Source organism: Plasmopara halstedii (assembly GCF_900000015.1).
Source record: "Plasmopara halstedii genome assembly, contig: Scaffold_525, whole genome shotgun sequence".
Classification (NCBI taxonomy): Eukaryota; Oomycota; class Peronosporomycetes; order Peronosporales; family Peronosporaceae; genus Plasmopara; species Plasmopara halstedii.
Window position 1 is genome coordinate 1,674,060 of NW_020187445.1, and position 21,933 is coordinate 1,695,992.

Sequence of the window (21,933 nt, forward strand, 5' to 3'; positions counted from 1 at the left end):
CTTGAATTCGCTAAAGCGCCGACGAATGACATACTCATGACTGAAACCTTCCTCTATAAGACCTCGCGGCGATGAGTAGGTGCTCGTGTTGCCGCGTTGTACGTGTAGTACGTACATCCACGCGTAGGTACTTGCGTCATGCACAACCTCAGTGATCATTACCTGATGCTGGGGCACAAAGCTTTCGTACGGCATAGTGTGTTTAATTTTATAAGGTAGAAGGTCGTACCTTGTGTTGCTACTGTCTCGTTGGTCGAACTGAGTGTTGGAAGTTCTAAAGTGAGTATTATTCAATGAGCCTGACAGACAGACGACAATGAAAGCTGATGCGAACTATGATCGACGACGAACGAAAAATGGGCAACCTCCGGCTCCTTGTCGACATGTTTGACATTTAAAGACGGACAGTGGATTTTCTTGATCAACAGGTGGCTTTATGAATGGGAATCATGGCGAATGTGCCGCCGTTGAGAACCGATTTGTTTCATGAATGGATTTCTTGTGATACAAAGAGAATATGATGTATGTACTAGTGATTTGGGCATCTAGATCAAATTCGGTCACACATCCCAGGTACAAAAACTTAAGGCTTGATTCATTAATAAACGGATACGCATTCAAGATTGTGAGCTCTATCTGCATCACATGGTGGTCCAACAAAGACGTACTCACTTTAAGATGAAGACGGAACAGCAGCCGAGTCTGGCTGCATTAGCTAATTATACCTGAAGACAGCCTGTCTCATTATCGCCGCTTGGAAGCCACCAAGCCTGGAGCTGTCAACGGCAGCATGCAAGCTACCATTTGATACATCTTGGTAAAGGTCTGTCTTACGTACAAGCGATAAGTACTCAGGAAATGAGTGGTAACATTTGCCAGCCTGTTTGTCCGAACGGAGCAGTAGCAATCACTGGGGTGGACAACAAGCCCACACTAAATTCTGACGCCAGAACACCGCAAATCCAAACACATTCTTTATATGTTTGTATTATACCATCTAATATCTTTCTACTGCAGGAGCCAGATCATTACTGAATAAGAATTTAGTAAGCATTATTATACGGGCATCGCCTTGGTTTTACAATCGAGTAATGTTGAACAAAGATTGCGGCATAAAACAAAGATCAGTTTGCAACAGTATTATGCTATAAACCAGCCTCATATCGTGTGTTTGATCTTGTGGTATATGTGTGTCGCCCACTTGGTCTGCAGAGTCGTCAACTCTTGCAATGACGTCCTTGCTCACCAATCAAGAACCATTGCTCTTTTGTTGATACAATTTTATAGCTAGAAATGTCGTTAGTGAAACTTTGACCAAGTTTTATATTTTGGATCGAATTGCTCTTCCCGAAGGGTCGCAAACTTACGCTGTACACTACTATAGTAGCTGGTTCATGGACGCCTTCCAATGCGACGAAGAGGTTTTACAAGCAAGACTCAAATTTCTTCAGCACAGAAAAGATCGCTACATGGTTTATCAAATATCTGAGAATTTAATGGAGCGTGTGCGTCAACGTAACACGCCTTACGTTGCGAATAAAGATTGCTATCTAATTCGTGTATGGATATATTCCATACTTTTTTAATCATTAGATTCAACGAGGTGCGCTATGTTGTCAAGGCAATGTAAAGAGTTTTAAAGCCCCTCCAACGGAGTTGTATTGTCAGGTATAAATATATGCTTCTGGCAAAAAGTAAGCGCTTACGGGCAGAATGGAAAGTAACAGGATACCAGAGGTATCACAATGAAAGATACGGTTGACTTACGAAACTTTAAAATTGCCTCAAATGAATGGGTGCGAGCCATCGCATCCCACGCTGCTGAAGGTAAAAGAAAAGAACGTTCCGTAAGAAAATCAAGAATGATATCTAAGTTTGCGATAGGTTCCACTTCTGCTTCCAAGTTTGTACTGGCTGGGACTTCTATCACAGACATAGGTATTTCTCATCTTTATAGAATAAAAGCTTTAACAAGTTTAGATATCTCCAGGTAAATCACCAAGTGCTGTATCAATAGATAGTACTAACAATTTTGCATCAGCTGCCATCTATTGACAGACGACTGTTTAAACACAATCGGATGCCATTTGCGATTTTTACACGACCTACTTTTAAACGACTGTCGTCGCTTTTCCAGTGCTGGACTTTGTAAAGTTTGGAAAAACTGCAAGCGTCTGCAAACAATATCTGCTCGCAGATGTCCAGGTGTTACAGATTCTGTTTTGACATGTCTTGCGAACACAAAGCGAACGTCATCCTATCCTCTCCGGTTTCTCGATATTCGACAGTGCAAAAATGTCACTTCGGCAGGCATTTCTCACCTTGCCAATTCTGTTGTGGATAGTATTGCCATGTTTCACCTGGCCGTCGACGATTGTCTGGGTCTTCGAAATATGGCTTTCCTTGAATTTGAAACTAGCTCCAGTCTTTGTTTGTTAAAGTCGCTTAGCTTAAAAGGACTCGATATCGACGAGACAGCCATTAATTGGATTGTCAAAGGGTGTAAATCATTGCAACGACTTGATGTTGGGCGCTGCAAACTGATCTCGGATTTTGCTTTGACCCTTATGGCACCATTGATCTCGTCGCCAATATTTGCCGAACTCAACTTGTCTGAGTGTCCTCTTTTAACTGATATGGGCATTCAAAATCTCTTCTTACTTGAAGAAAAAAAGGGGTTCTCAGATGATGATGATATACCACAGATGAGTATAGCCATGCTGAATCTGAAACAGTGTTTTATCATAGGGGATGAAGCGATGGTGTATGTGGGGAAATATTGTGGGAATCTGGTGAAACTCAACATTAAGGGGCTGAAGAAAGTATCGGATAGAGGAATTTCTGATATTGCCAAGGGTTGTCCATTACTTCGAAAATTGTCTATGTCAGGCCGAAGTGTCACATCAAGGTCATTTAAATTATTAGGAAAATTATGCCGAAATTTGGAGGTGCTATGCGCTTCAAAGCCACTAGACTTTGAATCCCCAACTTGTTTTATGAACTTTAAATTGTCAGAAGCAATGAGTTCAAATTCGCTACAATTGTTAAAGCGAATCGATCTAAGTGCAACGAATGTTTGTGATATAGGAGTAAGTGTATTGGCAAAAGCTTGTCATCAGCTAGAGAGCATTGATCTGTCCAAGGTAAGATACTTACTCCAGAATCATGAGTTAATATGATCTTAATATTTGATAATTGGAGCATTGTAGTGTGCGCAGATCACGGATGTTGCAACAGAAGCACTTGCTAGATGTTGTTTTCGGCTCCAAACTCTCCTTCTAGCTAACTCACGGGGTATAACTGACAGGACACTTATTGCTCTTGCACTCACAAACATTCCGCTAGAATTTCTCGATCTAACTGGAAACACTCGCGTGACAGATGAAGGTCTTCTCGTGCTGTGCACGAACTGTCAGCAAATCCAGAAATTGTGTATTAAAGGCTGTGATCGCCTCTCTCAGCATGTAATCAACCACTGCAATGCCAACTTACTGCCGTTCACTCAGCCATTTATTGTCGGTTTATCAACATTGACACTGGAACCACTACCAAAGGCGCACATTGCGCTACTTCAGTTACTACACACGCAGTATACAGCTGCTATCGTCCTGCAAGCGAATTTCCGTAGATGGAACAACCGAAATTTTACGATCCGATTTCTTGCTCGTCGTCGACTACTTCGCGAAACTAGAGCTGCTCGAAAGGTTCAAAAGTGCGCTCGGAATTTTCTCGCCTGGCGTCGATTCCTGTACTTGTTGACGCTCAGAGAAAGCATCGATAAGATCGTCTGCGTGCAAGCTCACGTGCGTGGTAATTGTGTACGTCGAGACGTCCGAATCTGGCGTTTTATTGCAAATATTGCAATTCGTCGAATTCAGCAATTTTACCGTGTACATTTTGTCGCGAATATGACAAAATTTAACTTCAATGCTCGTGAAATTCAACGTGTGTATCGTGGATATCTCGCTCGTCAACGACATCAGGAACTGATCCAAGAGCGCAAGATAAAATTTGCAAGGAAAATTGAGCAATGGTATCTTCGATGCTGTAATCATAGTGAGTTTCGTGAACGATCTCGATGGCTTGTTAGAAAAATTCGCAATGTTCAAGACCAGTGGCGAATATACAAGCAACGAAAACATTTCACCAAATACTTAAATAAACACCGTGAAGCAGCCCGAAAAATTCAAAGTGTGTGGCGTCGAAAGTTGGCGATGCGGTATGTATCAACTTTACGTATTAAATTCAATAGTGCAAGTCTCACTATTCAACGAATATATCGTGGTTATATTACTCGTAAACGTGTCACTTTGTACCGGACAATGGCTACAGCAGCGGCAATTGCGCTACAGTCGCAATGGAGACGCCACTGTGCACAAACTCTGTACATGCATCAACGGCGAATTATAATTCACACACAGCAATCGATTCATTATGCTCGAATTGTGCGGCGTTTTAAGCATATTATTCGTCAGGCCGTACACAAATATCACAATGATGCAAGTGTGGAAATTCAACGTATTTACCGTGGAATGCTTGGGCGAAAACGAGCTGTGGTCTTTCGTAAAATTCGCTATGTTGATTTGGTAACTAAAACTCGAAACGCGAGGCAAAAGTTCATTCAACAACAATTCATTGTTACCGGAGCAACGTTACGGATACAGTATTGGTTACAGAGCATTTTTAATCGCCAAAAGAGGCTTAAAATTATCACATGTCGACACAATCGAGCGGTTAAGTGTATACAACAGTACTTTAAAAAAAGTGTCAAATGTATAAAACAGAGTCGCACACTAGAAGCGAAAAGTCATGCTAGTGAGGACATTCAGCGTGTGTTTCGTGGATTGGTAGGCCGAAAGCAGTTTCAGACTCTACACCATCAACAGCAACAAATTCAGGCGGCTCAAAAGCTTCAGCGGGTGTATCGGGGTTACCTTGGACGCAAGCGTTATTATGAGATTTACAATGCCAGACTCCGTGCAGCTTTGAGTCTTCAGCGTACTTATCGCACTCGCCACGCTGCAAAACTATACGCAATAAGTACAGCTGTGGCAGCACTCAAGACAAAAGAGCAATATGATCGTTCTTTTTTCGGCAGGCTTGAAGCTCATCGCAACCCAATGATTGATCTCTATCGTCGTGCAAAATTACAGTCAGACAAGGTACTTCTAACACAGCTCAAAGACAAGTGGGTATCACATCGACTAGACAAGGAAAGAGCAGTTCGCAAGTTAAAACGCGAATGTGCTGCAGTATGGAAAATGGAAAACGAGGTCATGGAATCTCATTTTGCAGCGCGACACCAGCTTTATGGTGTTACAGAAACCGTGTACGCAACAAGTCGTGAGCTTGAACAGCAACAGAAGGTACAAATGTGTTTGCAAATTGAGTTAGCCGAATTGCGAAACTCGATTATACAATTTAAACGCGCCATGCGAAACGCTGTCGAGAAGAATCGGATGCTAGAAAGCTCCGAGGTGTTTGACCTATTAAAAGAGCACAATCTCGTACTGGAAAGACCCAATAATCAGCATAACAACTGACACTTTATTTCCAGATCTTATTTCGTCACGTAACCTTGGCAAAGATCTTTACTACGACATTCACTCACTTTCGCAATATATTGCCAATGACCATACCCGCCGCAACCCCAATAGAGGCTGTGGCCGCGTAGATCGCCAAATGCTCTGGAGTAGCATACTTTGCCTGTGCCTTCTCTAGTGCAACAGTGTGGCCAAACATACTTTTGTTGTACGACTCGAGCAACTGGTACGCATAGAAGTGCGCGCCACGTTCGCCTAAATCTTCCGTTAATACGAGATAAATTGGAATGGCTTTTATCGCTGGACTAATACGTCCCTTGTTAAAACACGCTTTGAGAAAAATATCCTTTTTGGTGAAATAATCCAGATTTTTGGGTGCAAGGCCACCCGTGATGTAAAATCCACCTCGTGGAAGATACTTAAGCATGGCACATCCTGCTTCACGACCGTACGCACTGTCAAAGCGCACAAAGAATTTAATACGATAAAAAAAATAACATTAAATTTGTACGGTACATACTCGACAAGAATCTCCATGGCTTGATTGCACAATTCGTTCGACTTCGCATTATCACCCACAATTTTACCTTGTAAGGATCCGGCCTGAAGAAACTCCTCGTGTACATTAGTGTCGACTTTGTCCGGATACTTGTTGGCCAAGAATTTATAGATGGTGGCCAATCCCGGACCACTGACAATACGTTCAACCGAAAAGCGGCGGTCGCAGCCCAAGTCCTTTTTGATGGAATTATACAGCTCAATTTCAATTTCGTCGGCCGGAGCAAAATCCGTGTGGCCACCTTCACAAGCAAAACACGAATAGTGACCATCACTTCCAGCTGTAAGGTAACACTCTCCCAGTCCGGTGCCTGCTCCAATTGTGGCAATTGGCATCCCTTCCTCCTTTTTCGCATCGTTGAGTACAATGTACTCGTGAGGTTTAAGAGTCAGGAGACCATAACCCATGGCAGCAAAATCATTTATGAGCTTTACAGTAGCGATACCCAGTTCTTTTTCAAGACTCGCTCCATCAATTTTCCACCCATCTTTAATGTTTGTAAATCTGTGATAGAAATTGAATAAGCTCAATTTAGACAGTCAGATTTCAAGAACAGAAGACGTACTCGACGGTATTGTTTAGGATCGGACCGGCACACGCCAGTACACAGGCCACAGGCAGGCGTTCCTGCAACTTTGCCTCCTTCATAAAGAGATGACACACTTCGTTGAAACTGGAATAATTTTCATTGTGATATTTCTTGGCGAATGTGATCTCCCCTGGAGCGACCGAGCCCTTAAAGGCTACGGAGCCCTGGGGGATGAGCCACAGTGAAAGCCGCGTGTTGGTGCCACCGCAGTCTCCCGAAATCACAAGATCACCACTGCATTAAGATAAAAGTTTGAGGGAGCGGTGAGTTTGATGTCAGAGCAAGATGAACGTACGACATGAACAAAGTTTTAAGATGGTCAGGAAGCTGACGCTGGGGGAAGACTTTCGATAATGGGAACCTTTGGAGACAACCTACTCCAGTTCAAGTTGCGGTAATATTTTAAGCAACGTTAATTGCGACGGGAAGACCAGATTGTCGTAGTGGGTGCTCCTAGCAACATAAGTAAAGCAACATGATTTGAAATCTAAAGTAGCCGGATATTGAACTATCTAAGCAAGCCGGATCGGCAGTATCCATAAGATCCAAATAAAATGTTACTGATGATCGTCATGCTGTAATTGCCCATTCCTTGTCGACGGTAACAAAGTGCTGATCAGGCTAGAAGAATTATATTTATACAATAAGTACCACATACATGCACCTTCTGCTGAGATAGAGTACGGGAGCTGCAAGATCTGTAACACGGAGCTGAAAGTTTGTAATGCAGAAGGCAAGCCTGATGACACCATACTTTTAAAGGATTAACTACCTTGACTTATATAAATGGGACTAAAAGCGCAGTACTGTATCTTCGTGTACACATATAGTACAATTGTAGAACAAAACAAGACGGTACAAATTTACGAAATTCACAATACACTTGTGTCATTGAGAATATTTATCAATGACACAAGTGTATTGTGAATAAGTACCGGAATATGGAATCATACACAAAGGTTATATTATAAAAAAGATAGAGAGAGGTAGTTTGGTCATTAACGACGACTAGTCGTCTCTTAAATCCTGAACCTGGTTGTCAATGTTGGATACCAGGGTCGGACGAAGCTTGTCGTGTGTGGGGACATCTCTTGGGGGATGTTCTTTAACGCTTATAAGCAGAGTAGAAGAGACGTCCCGTTTATAATTCGCTCCGAGTGCCCCCTATCGTGTGTGGCGACTGCTTGTTTTTTGCCTTGGTCCTGTGTAGTCTTCCTTCAATTGTTAGTCCTCTATGCTTAAAAACGACTCGTTTGCACTGTATCCAGAGCGTGCGTTGCATGATACTTTTCACATCCCTGTCCATGCTATTTCGTTCTGATCTTCCTTATCCGGGTGGCTCATGCGTAGTTCTGCTATGATCGCTTTGGACTGTTCTGGAGCTCGTTGACGTGCGCATTTTTTTAGAGATTGTTCAGTCTCCAGTTTTCAGATTTCTTCTATCAAGTGACAGATAAGCCACTTCCAGCAAGCCTGAACAGATGGATGAGCTCCAATATCCCCTTGGTATCGCGCCATCATTCGAGCTTCTGGTAAATGTCATCGACCAGACGTGCCGGATGATGTTGGTTTGACTCCTTGAGTGCTACTGGATAACAGGCCCAGGCTTGGTTTTCTGTTAATTCGTTACAATGAGCCCATAATTTGTTGTGACATTGATCCAGAGCCGCCAGTTGCCAATATGTAACGAAGTTACACGTACCCTCGTATGAAACGGCAGGTTGCTCAAGATGGTCTGACCGTACATGGTGTGGATTCCACGAGTTGGTGTAATCACACAGTCCCTTACAAAAAGCCACGTGGCAGAAGTAATTAGGCTATACTTTATTGATTAGGTTATACTATATCAATCAGGAAAACCTTAGGTTTTAGATATTGGCGGCTCTGTCGCAACTAAAGAAATCGAATACAGTTTCAATTTTAAACAAAAGAGCTCAATTACCTTGGCTAAGGTTTTTAGTAAGTACTCCTGGAGGCAGCGGATTGCGAACCGCTGCACTCGAACTGGTTCTTGTAAAGAACGTAAGGTCGATGACCTTAGCTTTGCTTCCTTCAAGCAAAGAGCTACGGCACACAATACCTCGCTTTTCCGCGTGTTGCAGCGTGTCCATTGTTTTGGTAGTGACTCCTCTTCACTTCAAAACGTCTTAACTTCAAGTTTCTTGCTTGTCTTCAAATTATGTTTGTTAGTCATTGACCGCGGCCATGCCCACAGAAATGCATGAGACCTTGTAAGAGCTATATATACGATACTTCCTTCCCGACGTTTTTGCTGTAGCGCCTTTCTATCTTTCGTGAGTCCCAAACGAGCATTTCCAATTCGTGCAACTGCCAATAGATCCCAAGCAGCTGCAAAATCGGCTTGATTGGAGCTTGCTGTAGTCCATCTGCCCTTTCTTGTCTTCGGACTACCGCACGCTCTACTGCTTCCAGCTTATATCCGTGCTTTAAAGACGGTGGATGCATTATAGCTACTGTAGTCCCTATTTGTAGTGTTTGTTGATGGTTAAGTGCTGAATACTTCGTCATTTCCCGATGCTCCAATGCTAAAGCTTTGACTGTTGATGACTTTTATACCATTTGGCAGGTATTATCATCGTTCATGCCCTCATCCAACTTCTATTGATATTCAGCGGTTCCACCGTGCATGGTGAAATGCTGCTGCACTCTCTGCTCGTCGGCATTGATCCCGTTTGGTCCAACAGCCTCGAACTGTCGCTCTGGTAGTATGACAGCCATTATGTTTCTCCAGTGGCGTGAGATCTGACTGGGGCTCATAAAATAATTATGTTTTAATGTTGATGTTCATTCATCCACGTTAGCACTGCGTTCTGACGATGCCACAAGATCTTGTGATTGTTGTTGCGACCATTGCTTGCTGTCGTCTGTGAGCTCTGCTGGCACTGTTTAGCTGCCGTGTAGACTTTATAAGTCATTACCTGGTGTCCTTATTCGTCGACTGCGCGCTTTGATACGACTGTGCACCTATAAACGCTGGCAATTTCTTGTACCCATGATTGACAAGACTCTTTGAAAGCCCAGGCCCGCCAAGCTGCTGAGTACTTGCCTTGTCGAAAGATAGATCTTCGGATCGCGTGCATTCATTTCTGTGTCTTGCAGGCATCGATTTCGATACATGACCAACTACATTTGCTGATTTGGGCGTGAAGAGCAAACTCAAGCCATTTTATGTTCAAAAGTCTTCAATAACGTCGAATGATTCGCAAAAGTTGCTTCCGAAGATTCCAAAGCTGCGTCTTGGCCAGGTGAGGTGTCTTGAAGACTGCTGCACTGAATTACACAGACAGCATCATGCTAACGTTGAAAAGGAGGACTCGGATAGTAAAGCTGTTTGGAATTTGAGCTGTAGTCTCTAGACGTTTTCGGATTGCTCATATTCTCCAGCTCAATAGATGTCTTTAAATGGCCTCATATAACTTGACAGCTTGCGGGTTTTCCTACTTGTAGAACATTATTGCCTTGCTTTGACTCAATTTCTACAGCTGTTTTAAGGAGAATAACTTTACTCTACGTTGGTTGGAGTTGTAGAGCGGATACGTCGTCAAATCTCTCACTGAGGTTATGAAACTGGTGGCTTCTTGTTAAAAAGGTGTAAGCCGTTCACAATGGCAGGGAAGATGTGTCGTCGGCTGAAAATCCTGGTATCTCTGTCTTCGATTGTGTCACCTTGGTGAATTTCTAAGTAAGCACTTCTGCTACGAGGGTTCGGAGTAATGGAGCTAAAGGATAATCTTGGTTAATCCCTGGTTTAAAGTCCAGAGGATCGGATGAATCACTATTGACGGAGAATCGGGCTGTTCTTCTGGTATGTGGCTTCTTTATCATGTCTATGAGACTCGACGAAAATTCAAATCCTGACAGCGTTAGGAACAAAACCTCTCATGATACTGTGTCATAAACGCTATCGAAGTCTAAGAGCAATAAAACTCGACTCATTTCCATTGCCACACCTGATTCTGCTTCAGCTGAAGCTGAGATTGCCAGATTCTTCATCTCAATTTTCATCACTTCACGGCCGTCTACAAAAACTTGTTGGGAACTTATGTATCGGCTTGCCCATAACGTTACGTGTCCTGGCTGCTAGTACTTGTGCATCCTGTTTGACTGTTTGAGTCCATTGCGTCTTTCAAATCTTCTTTTTTCTTGAGCGGGATAATCAAAGCATGTAGGAAGGAGGGTCGTGAGAGGTTGCCTTGAATCAGATACATACTGAGATCTTTTAGTGCGAGCGCTGAATTTGCATCGGTGTTTTCATATTTACGCGGTACGGCTCAGCAGCTTTGTGACGGTTGAGTGGTGCTATTGCTGTACTCACTTCTTCCTCTGTAAGGGGTGCCATGCAAACGCTGTTTTTTCGTCGCGAGATTCATTTTCGGAAACTCCTGATCGGTGGACATGCCCAATGTGGCTATAGTTTGATCACGTTGGTAATTTTGGCTGAATACCCATTGCAGCCGTCCTGTAGTTTGTTTGAGATGTTCTCCCGCGCGACAACTGCTCTTAACGTTATTCTTCGGTTCAGACTGCTATAATTTCGGTCATTGTGACTACGTGAACTCAGTTTTGAATATTGTTATAATGCTTGGAAATTTATCGTCTGCATCTTTCCATCTGGAAGATAACACGAAGGCACAGTTGACACTGTTGGATGGTCGAGTCCCAGGATGTAATCGACTCAACTGAGCTTATCATTGTTCCACTAGGCACCCGGTTTGGTTGAGATCTACGAACTGCGTATTATACGATTAGTTTCACTTGTTTCCTGTCATCTTTTGGTTTCTCACCCGTGATGTGATGTACTACGCGCTGGTGACCTGGTGGCGCTGGTGGCTCCTTGACTTTTACCCATTGTACTTTTAAAGACCACGTCGTTGGTGCGTACAATTGGTCGATTTTGTTTGCTGCCTCCGAGATCCAGTACGTGCAGTACTTGGTTGAAAATAAACATGTAGTTTTGCCATCGGCTTGGCTTGGAAGTGTCGCGGCATCTGCTGCAGTTCAAGATTCCCCGGACCTGTAGTGCTGCACACTCAGCAGTTCCTGATATAACCTCGCCCGGACTGTACCTAAGACGGAGTAAAAAAATTCTGTCAGCAGTATCTCCAAAAATTCACATATGTAAATCTCCGAAGAAGTTTCTCGTTTGGTATGCGTATTTAATGTATATACTATTAAATAGCAAACTCTCTCAAAGCTTCAATGCAATCACCGTTAGTCCTTTTGTCTCATTGTCATGACTCCACTTGAAAAACTATGCGTCTCATACTACATGGGTATATTTAATCAATCCCACTAATATCTTTCCTAAGCGATAGTCACCATCTGTTGAACCACTGCTATCTATTTTCTGCAACAACATCCTCACATTTTGCGTTTCTATACGACAATGGTCTGTTGTCTCCACTCGTCATATGTTCTTCACTCCTGTGTATCGGCTCCCTTGCATATCACATACCGTCCGTAAACGCCTCCTGCAGCTGCATTGTTTGCTTGATCGGTACCATAGTAGGTAGCTCAATCGAACATTTGGTCATGAAATTTCTCTCTTCTGCTTCGAACTCAATTCAGCTGCGTCGGAGAAGAAGTGTCTTCTTGCCTTGAGTCGACTGACCGTTGCGTCACTGCATACGTCGTCTTCTAGGTCTCGAACGTTCCGGTGCGATAAGATGACGTGTTTTCCGTGCGATTATTTCGTGGTCATCAACGTCTTCTCCAGCAAGTACGCAAATTCTTTATCATAGACAAAGACACCGATGAGATGTTGTGTCAGTTGATACTTGTTACCGTTACCGACGTCGCATAGGTTTGGAACTTCATCAACTTCATAGCCTTTGTTCTCGAGTTTATTTTAGTGTCTCGGTTATCAACTTGAGTTTGAATTGCTTGCAAAGGTGTCTTGAGTGAATTCTTTGACGTATCAATCAATGCTTGAGTTTGTTGATCATTTGTTCTAGCTGTAAATCAACCAAACTGTTGTACTAGCATTCAAGCCTCCGTCTCTATTTCCACTCTTGTTCTTCTAGAGAATTGATTTCTTCTTCTGGGAAGAAATGCACTTGGCTCATAAGAACGAATAATTAGTATTTGAGATATCAGCTCGACGATATACACCACACGACAAAATTGAGGCCGTCAGATATCTAGCAAAGAAGGGTAAACACCTCACAATGGAATTGTAAAGGATTTGGTGCAGCGGGGCTGCCGTAGCTTGTTCCTTAGTGGAAGCTTACTAAGATCACCGACCTTACGTTTTATTCTAGAACCAGTACGAGTGTAGCGAAACGCAATCCTTTACACCCAAGAGTACCTAAAACCTTAACCCAGGGCAAATGTACTCTTCCGGTTAAAATTGAGACCGTATTTATCTACATTATTTGCGGCAGAGCCGCCTATATCTACAGCCTAAGTTTTTTTCAAATAAGAGGAATATGCATATCTACTTGCAGTCCCACCACGTAGTGGCTTCTTGTTACGGTGTAGCCACACCATTGTGTGATTACACCGACGTGTGTAATCCACACCTTTGTACAGTCATACCATCTTGCGTGACCCACCCTTTCATACCAGGATACGCGTAATCCCGTTACACCCCCCCCTTCAAAATTGTGAGTACCCTGTACATACAAAACTCTACCCACAAGTAAGTGGTGGATTGACCTTGCTGCAATTTCAAGATTTGATCGGTAGCTTGCATGTACACGAGCGAGACTAATATAAGCATGATGAGTTTGATTACGATGTCCGCGTAGTGTTTTTTTCAAATCAAGCAATAGATGATATCTTTGTCGGATGTCTGCTACGCTAAGGTTGTCTTGAAAAGCTGGGAGACGAATGAGGCGATGCGAATATGTGAAAAGCGAATGCAAACTCCTAAATCGCTCTTGCTAACATTCAGTACTAAACGTACAGCCATCATGAAGGTATGTATTCACCAGCCGCAAGTGTCTTACGACCAAGCGGTTTTCCTGAGTAGTGGTGGTGGCTTGTGGGGTTAGATTGCGCTCATAAAACGCTGTTCGGGTATTCGTTTCGTGTAAGGGTTCCTCCCAGCGCTGCGAGTAACTTCAAATGATCTGAAATCAATATCACGGTGTGGTGAGATCGGCATAAGTATTTGTGACTTTAGACGGGCAAGTCGGGCCCCCTGAGTTAGGCCAGCTTGTTGGAAACAAGCTAGACGTCGTCGTGAGTGTAGGAGTTTGGACTCGCAAAACGTCTTGTGGGTACAGAATTCGTAGCTCATGCAAAGAGTAGACAACGTATAGATTTCGCGACCTCCGCAATGGACGGCTTGCCATAAGTATGTAGGTTCGAGTCAGGACTCAAAGCTTCGATGCGACCGTTCTAAACGCGAAATACCTCGGTCTCTTCGACGATTTAATTGATTTCAGGCGGTCGGTCGCACTTTCTTTGAGGCTTGCTGAGCCATATGTCTGTGAGGAATCCCGATGCGACTACATATGCTCTTTGGAACAGCTATTGTAGGACCAAAATGGTGGAGTTGAACACTTAGCATGGTTGGTTAACGTCGATGTTTTACTCTTGCAAAATGCCTTCACACAACAAATGAAGCAAGATCACCAGTACTGTTACGGGGTACACGAACCCTAATAAGAGGGGTGTGTATGTCACACGAGATGTGCATCATGTGACCACACACCCAAACAAGAATAGGGTACGGGGCTAGGTAGCCAGTAGTTATGCATGTATTTAGATTTTACTATATATATTAGTATAACTAGGAAAATCGAAAGTTTTAAAATTAGGATAAAAAGATCAGTTTCGATTATGGACAGAAGTGTTCGTTTGCCTTGGTCAAGGATTTTAAGTACTTTTAGAGGCAGCGGATTGCGATCCGCTGCACTAGTTTTTGGTTCTTGTAAAAAACGAAAGGTCGGTGACTTAAAGACGCTTCCTCAAGTGCAAAGCTACGGCAGCCTCGCTGCAAGTACGGTCTACTTTCTAGTGGATGAGGATGTAATCTGTCCTATTGTGTACGTGCGCCTTATCCGAAATCATCATATCACACTTTTGCGTACTTGTGAAATTCAGGGGTACTAAACTTTTAATAATGGTGAAGATGATGTGACTCAAAAAGAAGAGGTCTGTGCTTCACGTGGGCTGTTAGCTTCACGTCACGCAAAACATGTACTTAGACGAATCAAAACACAGTTTTTGAGGGGCTAACCAGTCGCTTATAGGTTTGTCAACTTATTTCATTTATAAATTCAATTTTGCTGCTATCATTTCTCTTCGGCAAAATGTATATTTTGCTGATTTTACTTTCATAATGATTAATACTCCATATCTAATCAAGTATTAAATTTAACTACTGCTTCTTTCTATTCAAAAAACATTCATCTTTTAATCACTTCTTTAAAGATATATTGTTGCCTTGTTCATGTCCCCTATTAAGTGCACACTATCTTAGAAGAGCTGAAACTTCTAACTCGCCAACTGATACCGTAAAATTATTACATTCCTGTCCTATCCAGATCAATTTCTCCAACCAATCAAATCATTTCGCCTTCTTCCTGTTTCGTGGACTTATATCGCTCTCTCGTACAGCCAAACTTTACTACGTTCAATCTCCGACACAATGGCAGCGTCACTCCCTGAGGAAGTTGTACAGGAGTGTGACATCATGCAACTTGTGGACGGTGATGAAACGTTTTGTTGTAACTTTATTGATGCGTGTGGGGCTCCAGTAGCTTCGTCCCACGTCGAACAGCTACTGGTCAATTGCTCGGTAGGAGTGAGTATTACAACTGATGCGACAGTCTTGAGTGAATCGTGCGCAACTTCTGCTTGTGCCTCGGGTGGTGCTAGATGCTCAACGGCTACGGCCACGACGTCCCCAGAAGTAGGGACTACTATTCAGGACGACTGTGCTGACTTTCTATTGGATGGCGAGTTGTTTTTACGTGATATGGAAAAAGTGATAACATCAGATTTGGGAAGCTGTGAGAATCAGAAGAATCAAACCGCATTGGAACAGAGTGAATGTTTATTTGATATGAATGCATTCGCAGATTTGGAGTTGCTAGCATCTCCATCTCCAAGTGCGCCAAGTACGTGTACGGATGAGTCACCGTGCAAGACTGATACAGATGAGTTTGAGTTGGAAAGTCTGAAAGCTGAGGATGCTGTTCAGTTGCCTGAGCCGTCGATAGGCAATACATTACCTCCCATGTCCCCTCCTAGACCTCCTCATATGAATACAATTGTATCCGAGTCGTCTTATGTAAATAAAAATGACGACAATGTAACGATGTCTGGCATTTCTTCGTCGGGCGAGAGTAACGAGGAGGTCGACGATATGGAAGATGAGGATATGACAGTACGTTGCTATGAAGTTGCTTATTGTATATTTCAGATTATAAATTTAATGACATGTCTTATAGGATGAGATGAACTTGTTGGAAAAGGAAGCAACATATTTGGATGCTCAGTTAGATTTTTTACAGTCTAGAGCTAAATCGAGTCAACTACGAAGACAAAGTATCAAGCAGCGTCGATCACGAGGAACTGAATCAAATTTGCTGGCAAAGAGTCAAAAGGACAAACAGCTTTTAAATGAGCTCGTGATGCAGCAAAAGGTCTATCAGGACAATCTAAAAGCAATGCTTGCACTCGCCCCCGTTAACGAAGTGGTACGTGATTTGAAGATGCTCAGTAGTGTGCGCGACACTTATACGTGTGCTCTTGTGCGATCTAGCGGATGGCTCTTATGACACCTATGGAGTCATACATTCGATTGAGCAAAGATTTTGATGAACGAAGGAAGAAGCTGTTGTCTTTGCGGGAGGAGAAGCTTGATATGTCATATAGATTTATCGAGCAGAAAGCAGCTGGGCTTGACTATAACAAACCTTACCAGTACTCAGACATTTTTGAGAAATTCGGCAAGTATTATTGTGTAAACTTTTCTATCGCCAGATACGATGGCGTTAGCGTCTTTCAAGTTGGACGTGCTCTTTACGAACAAGTTGCAGGGATAGACGAAGCACTAAATAATGCAATGGGAAGCACTACGATTCGAGAGTCATTTGACACGATCAAATGCAACCTCATGCATCAGCGCATTGTGTCGAGTATGAAATGGGATGACGACGGTGCTGAAAGGATGCCGGATATGGAGTCAAACTCTATCTTTTACTGCAGATTTGGTGACAACTCGGCGGTGTTATCGACTGATTACATTGATCAAGACGATCTGCACCCATATGATGCGTCGAATCGCATCCGTAAGGATATTTCAAGTGGTGTGGTGCTATCTAGCCACACTGATAGTAATGGCATGAAATTTGTCGTGATGAAGCGATATTTGATGGCCAAGTACCACATGTACCCACACAATGTGTCGGAAAAGCAGCAGAAGCGCTTTTTCGCAAATATGCCCAGGCATTATGATGCAATGAAGTCGCTAAATCTCAATCGTCTTCAGCAAGACGAGGAGGTTTGTTATCCAGACAAGAGCTGCTGATAGACGAATGACAGAAGTCAGCCAACATCCAAGTGTTTGTGGTGGTGCCAATAACGCGGTATAATACCGTGCTTCATGTTTCAGCTGAGTATAAACAAAAAGAAAATGTGTGTTTTGAGATTGAATGGTGTGATCTATTTAGATTTTATGATATGATAGACGCAATGCATCAGTTAAAGCGTAGTGCTTAACATCTCCAAAATTGTCGTCGGTTTTGTAGATGGATAGAAACACCATGTAAATTCAGGCACTTTAGCACCATCAGGGGATCATTCGCAAGATTGTGGAATTGAGAGACTTCAACAAGCACTTGTAACCCTTCGTCACCGAGTAAAACTACAGCAAGAACTGATATTTATTCAACTCTCAACCATATACAAAGTCTCGCTATCGGTTCACTCATGCAGCTAAGTCTTGTCTTGTACGAAGGCAAAACTATTGTTGCTTTTTTCAAAAATAGCTCACTCTTTGGATGGACGCCATAATGAGCACTTCGAATCAATTCTTTTCCAATTTATTAACTCATCACCAACTAGATGTCGAGACTTCACGTGATCATTATCAGCAACGATATCGAATTCACGCTCTAGGATTCGTTGTGGTCATCATGATAATGGCATATTACACATACCCACTCAGCTCTAAAAGCCTACGTAATACATTCATTTCTCACAATACGACACATGATATTTTAGATCTGAACAAGGACTCGAATTTTTCCGAAACAGCTTTTGTGTCTATTGGAATGGGCTGTCCAGATTTTCAAACTGCTTATAACAGTGCAGAATCAGGAAGTTCTTTGCCATTTCGGTCTTTCACTTTGTTCAAAGGCAGTGAGTATGCTTTGGTGGAGCTTCACTTTACTAAACTCTGGTTGCCGAGTGCTGTCTCCGTTGTGCTTCGTGGTATTGAAGGTTATGATATCGAAGACCATGTGCTCAATCTTTCTTTAATCTATCCCAGTGGACCGAATTACGATCACGTGACCTCCCCACCAATGTTCACAAAAGAGCTGCGAATTGAGTTTTACCGCGAAAATAATAGCTTACACTCAAAAGAAATAAACAAGTCTTTTGTCGACACGTTCAAACGGGATTCGAAGTGTTTTGGATTTGCATTGGATTTATACGACTATGTTTTGGACGAAAACAATGATCCGATTATCGCGACGGGCGCGTCAATCTGCGCCACAGATAATACGGTCAACGCGATATGTTGTTACGCTGACAACACGACTCGAACTGCATATTTGGCTTCTCGGTCAGTGGCTCGTTTAAAGATCTCAAAAGGATTAAATGAGTGGGCATATTGTACGGGCTGGATGCTTGGGAATATGGGCCACATTTTGACAAATAATCATTGTGTGTCGACGATAATTGAAGCCAGCAGCACCAGTGTTGAGTTTATGGTGGAGGATCCGTTTTGTAGGGATGACTTTGGCGAATGTCCAGGTGACGTTATTGCTTTGTCAACAGAACTTGTTCTTACGAGTGTAAATTTAGATTATGCACTGCTCAAGATTCCAATAGATGGAGCTAAATGGGCACAGAAATATGGTTATCTGCGACTTAAGACGCGAGCTGGAGTCGTAGGGGAACTTCTATACATTCCTCAGTATCCTAAGGGTAGAAACAAACGTATTGCCATTGAAGATGATTATGCAAATAAAGTGGCTTTACTTAGCTTAAACGCTAGTGCATGTGGCATTGAAGGATATTCGTACAGTGGTGATACCCAGACGGGATCATCTGGATCACCTGTGATTTCCCTATCGGATCACGGAGTGGTGGCACTTCACCATTGTGGAAAATTGTGTGCCAATTCTGGCATTCCAGCCACAGCTATTGTCACTGATTTATATTTGAATGGTTTGGATGTAGCAGACTTCGATATGATCGACGATGAATCGACTTATGGAGCTAACGCCGCACGATTTGCAGAGTATACACCATCGATTCCTGAGTTCGTGCAGCCAAAAAGCATACGTTTGACCCTCGACGGTGCCATCACCATAGCATCGGGGTCTGCAACGATTGATATGGTCAATTTTACACTATTGAAAGACGCAGACATTTCGTTTGCCGTAATTTCCGTCGAGATCGCTGACAATGGAACATTCATTGACCTGAATCACGACTGTCGTGCGACATACTTGGATTCGGTTCTTTATCTGTTCTTCGAAAATAGCTCCGTACCCATATTCTTCCTTGACGACTGTAACCTCAATGAACACATTGAAGGAGGGTCAGTCAGCTTTCGTGATCCACACAAGCAGATATACCTCAAAATGGGTTCGTATGCGCTCGTAATTGCAGCAACCGGATCAAACCCTGAAGATGTCTTTGCGAGAAAACAAATATTTAATGATAGTCTCGAAATTTACTCCTGTCGTTCTCGGAGTTCGTATGGTTCCTATCGCCTTCAGATATCTAGCACTGTTGGTGACAATCCTTTTAAGTTTACAAGTATACCACCGACGGTCACAATCAATCCTAAGGAGTGTCAAAAATCAGCTAAAGAGATTTGTTTTGATGTTGAAGACTAATGACATGTCAAAACGCCGGTCAAGGAGAACACATTTTCTAGTTAGCATACTTTGGCGAAATAAAAATGCTGGTGCGAGGCGAAAATTGCCTAAATAGATTAAATTGCTGAAAGCTGTAACAGCAATCGTCAAACGGCTTTGATTGTCAGATCTTTGCATCAGACCAACAAGAATCGTGCGTTGGCAAAATTGCTTTACATCAATCGATCATGATGTCAAAGAAAAGCAATTTTTGCAATCTTGCTCGTTGCGAATACGTTAAAAGATAATTTAAGCGAAACACGGAGCTACTAAGTGGATGTTTCCTGAATAATCCTTTTAAGACGTACGGGAGATGTATTTCATGAGTCTACATTCTGATAACGGGCGGAAATTTTGAAAGTCATTAGACGAGCAGCAAGATGTGGAGAAGTTGCTTTGCATCGCAGATTTTATTTAAGAAATCTCCAGCAGACGTGTTGACAATGTATCTACGTAATGACCACAAAGTTTTAGCAATCCCGTTCCATTTAAGTACATCACACACTGATGGAGGCTATGCGACGACGCACAATCTCACGCACCCTCAAAGCGCCTGAAACAATAAATGGATGCATCACATGTAATCTCCTAAGCTCTTGCAATCAAGCATTGACAGCCCGTCGTATTGACTGCACCTCAACCTCCCCCCAGCTAGCAATTCCTTCTTTTAGCGATCTCATGGCACTTTTTGATATCTCAAACTCAGGTTTGTGCAATTTCAAAAACGCAGCACGCTGCATCACAACTACAATTTCTTCGTCGACTTCATTTTTCGAATTCCTTTCTGGAGAGAAAACCTTCGTTCCTGTGCAAATTTGCTGCTCGCTCGCGTTCGACATTGATCGCATGCACTTCATCTTTGTCAACACAGTTGTGGCACTGATATCTCTTCGCACCCTTTCGTGTGGATAATACGGATACAATGCATCCACATCGACACTATCTGTGACTACGACAGCACAAGACTCATCCCCCATTTCCGTCAACTTGTCAAAATACTCAGTCAGCACGACTTTGTTTACTTCCGACGTAATTCCATGACTATCAGTCGACAACAATCGATAATTCCAAATAGACGCTCCGTCATCCACAGTATCATAATCCTCACGTACTGTTGTATGTCCTAAAGCTTCGGAGATTGTAATTTCCATATTAAACATGAAATATTTGATAGCTTCAAAAACTTGCTTGATCGACTGGACGCCAGTAAAGTGAAAAAACTCGAACCTCTCACAGCAAAAATTGCCCTGAGCATCTTCGTATCGACGGTCCATGAGCTGAGGCTTCATAAGATCCAAATACTGACTACGTGCTACTACATACTGACAGCCTCTTGAGATCATGTCGCTCTTGAGACTTAAAAGTACTTGGCGTCGCTTCAATGTTTCTCGTGGAAGGTGGACAGGTCTACACAATGGACTTCCCGTCAGCTTCTCCTATATAGCACCGAGCAATCAGATTTGACGTCATAAACTCAAGTTTAAATTAAACAATCACTTGACCTGCATACCGGCTAACGTAGAATAAGTCCCAGCCAAAGCCAGCTGCTGACCATATATTATCTCGCGGAGAGAAGTGTTGGCCCTTGTGACGTCTAAAATTTGAGATTTGACACTACGTGGACGAGCCTGAAGCCGATTTATCTCCTGTTGAAGCTTTCGCAACTGTACCTTGAGACGCTTAATTTCATCTTGTCGGACCAGGTACGACGGTCTGCGGCGCCTATGATTATCGCTTTGCATTTTACGTTCTAGAACACACAGCAATTTCTTGTGTGCACCATATGCACTTGCTATGTAAATTTTTCAATGTTAAAGCTATCTTTTGCTCCTTATTATACTTCGTAATTGGTCCGACAAAAGCTACGTCTCTTTTCCAGGCTCTGTTTCAGCATCAGTGGCTTTCCACAATTTGCTCGCAGTACACCCAACAAACTCTGATTCAATAATCCAAACGGTCAAAAGGACTCCAATGCAACTACACTCTTTACAGTCGATAAATTCAAGTATCACAGATAAGGATACCTTGAGTGTGACGGGGCACACGGCACCTTGCACAGAGGAAGCTTGACTTCCAAGAGTATACAAACTCTAAGTGAACAGCAGATCACAGTCAGAGGAACGTTAACCAAATTTAGGTAGTTTTAAGACTGAATATATTTATAGGTGT

At 42.8% G+C, this 21,933-nt stretch overlaps 7 protein-coding genes across 7 annotated transcripts in view; 3 read left to right on the top strand and 4 right to left on the bottom strand.

The window, feature by feature from the left end:
• PHALS_15472 (uncharacterized protein) overlaps window positions 1-1,735 on the bottom strand; it is a 1,737-nt gene extending 2 nt beyond the window's left edge. Inside the window, exon 1 of the mRNA XM_036407457.1 lies at window positions 1-1,735. This exon is cut by the window's left edge and continues 2 nt beyond it. Coding sequence (XP_036263157.1) covers window positions 448-642 — 195 coding nt within the window. The 5' untranslated portion in view covers window positions 643-1,735 and the 3' untranslated portion in view covers window positions 1-447.
• Window positions 1,736-1,745: 10 nt separating this feature from the next.
• Window positions 1,746-5,543, top strand: PHALS_10961 (F-box protein containing LRR; the record flags this gene model as incomplete). Its single annotated transcript, XM_024726474.1, has 4 exons — window positions 1,746-1,827; window positions 1,885-1,990; window positions 2,042-3,143; window positions 3,210-5,543. The coding sequence occupies 4 exons, from the start codon at window positions 1,746-1,748 to the stop codon at window positions 5,541-5,543; spliced, it is 3,624 nt and encodes a 1,207-aa protein (XP_024577147.1).
• A 64-nt stretch (window positions 5,544-5,607) lies between these two features.
• Window positions 5,608-6,991, bottom strand: PHALS_10962 (glucokinase; the record flags this gene model as incomplete). Its single annotated transcript, XM_024726475.1, has 4 exons — window positions 5,608-5,998; window positions 6,064-6,606; window positions 6,668-6,925; window positions 6,987-6,991. The coding sequence occupies 4 exons, from the start codon at window positions 6,989-6,991 to the stop codon at window positions 5,608-5,610; spliced, it is 1,197 nt and encodes a 398-aa protein (XP_024577148.1).
• A 3,600-nt stretch (window positions 6,992-10,591) lies between these two features.
• On the bottom strand, window positions 10,592-10,920 carry PHALS_10963 (uncharacterized protein; the record flags this gene model as incomplete). Its single annotated transcript, XM_024726476.1, has 2 exons — window positions 10,592-10,731; window positions 10,800-10,920. 2 exons carry the CDS (start codon window positions 10,918-10,920, stop codon window positions 10,592-10,594), a joined length of 261 nt encoding a protein of 86 aa, XP_024577149.1.
• A 4,391-nt stretch (window positions 10,921-15,311) lies between these two features.
• Window positions 15,312-17,198, top strand: PHALS_10964 (uncharacterized protein; the record flags this gene model as incomplete). Its single annotated transcript, XM_024726477.1, has 3 exons — window positions 15,312-16,052; window positions 16,117-16,365; window positions 16,431-17,198. The coding sequence occupies 3 exons, from the start codon at window positions 15,312-15,314 to the stop codon at window positions 17,196-17,198; spliced, it is 1,758 nt and encodes a 585-aa protein (XP_024577150.1).
• A 472-nt stretch (window positions 17,199-17,670) lies between these two features.
• On the top strand, window positions 17,671-19,743 carry PHALS_10965 (Trypsin-like cysteine/serine peptidase domain; the record flags this gene model as incomplete). Its single annotated transcript, XM_024726478.1, has 1 exon — window positions 17,671-19,743. One exon carries the CDS (start codon window positions 17,671-17,673, stop codon window positions 19,741-19,743), a length of 2,073 nt encoding a protein of 690 aa, XP_024577151.1.
• Window positions 19,744-20,366: 623 nt separating this feature from the next.
• On the bottom strand, window positions 20,367-21,506 carry PHALS_10966 (uncharacterized protein; the record flags this gene model as incomplete). The annotated part of the gene is made up of 2 exons (XM_024726479.1): window positions 20,367-21,200; window positions 21,267-21,506. The coding sequence occupies 2 exons, from the start codon at window positions 21,504-21,506 to the stop codon at window positions 20,367-20,369; spliced, it is 1,074 nt and encodes a 357-aa protein (XP_024577152.1).
• Between the last annotated feature and the right edge of the window lie 427 nt (window positions 21,507-21,933).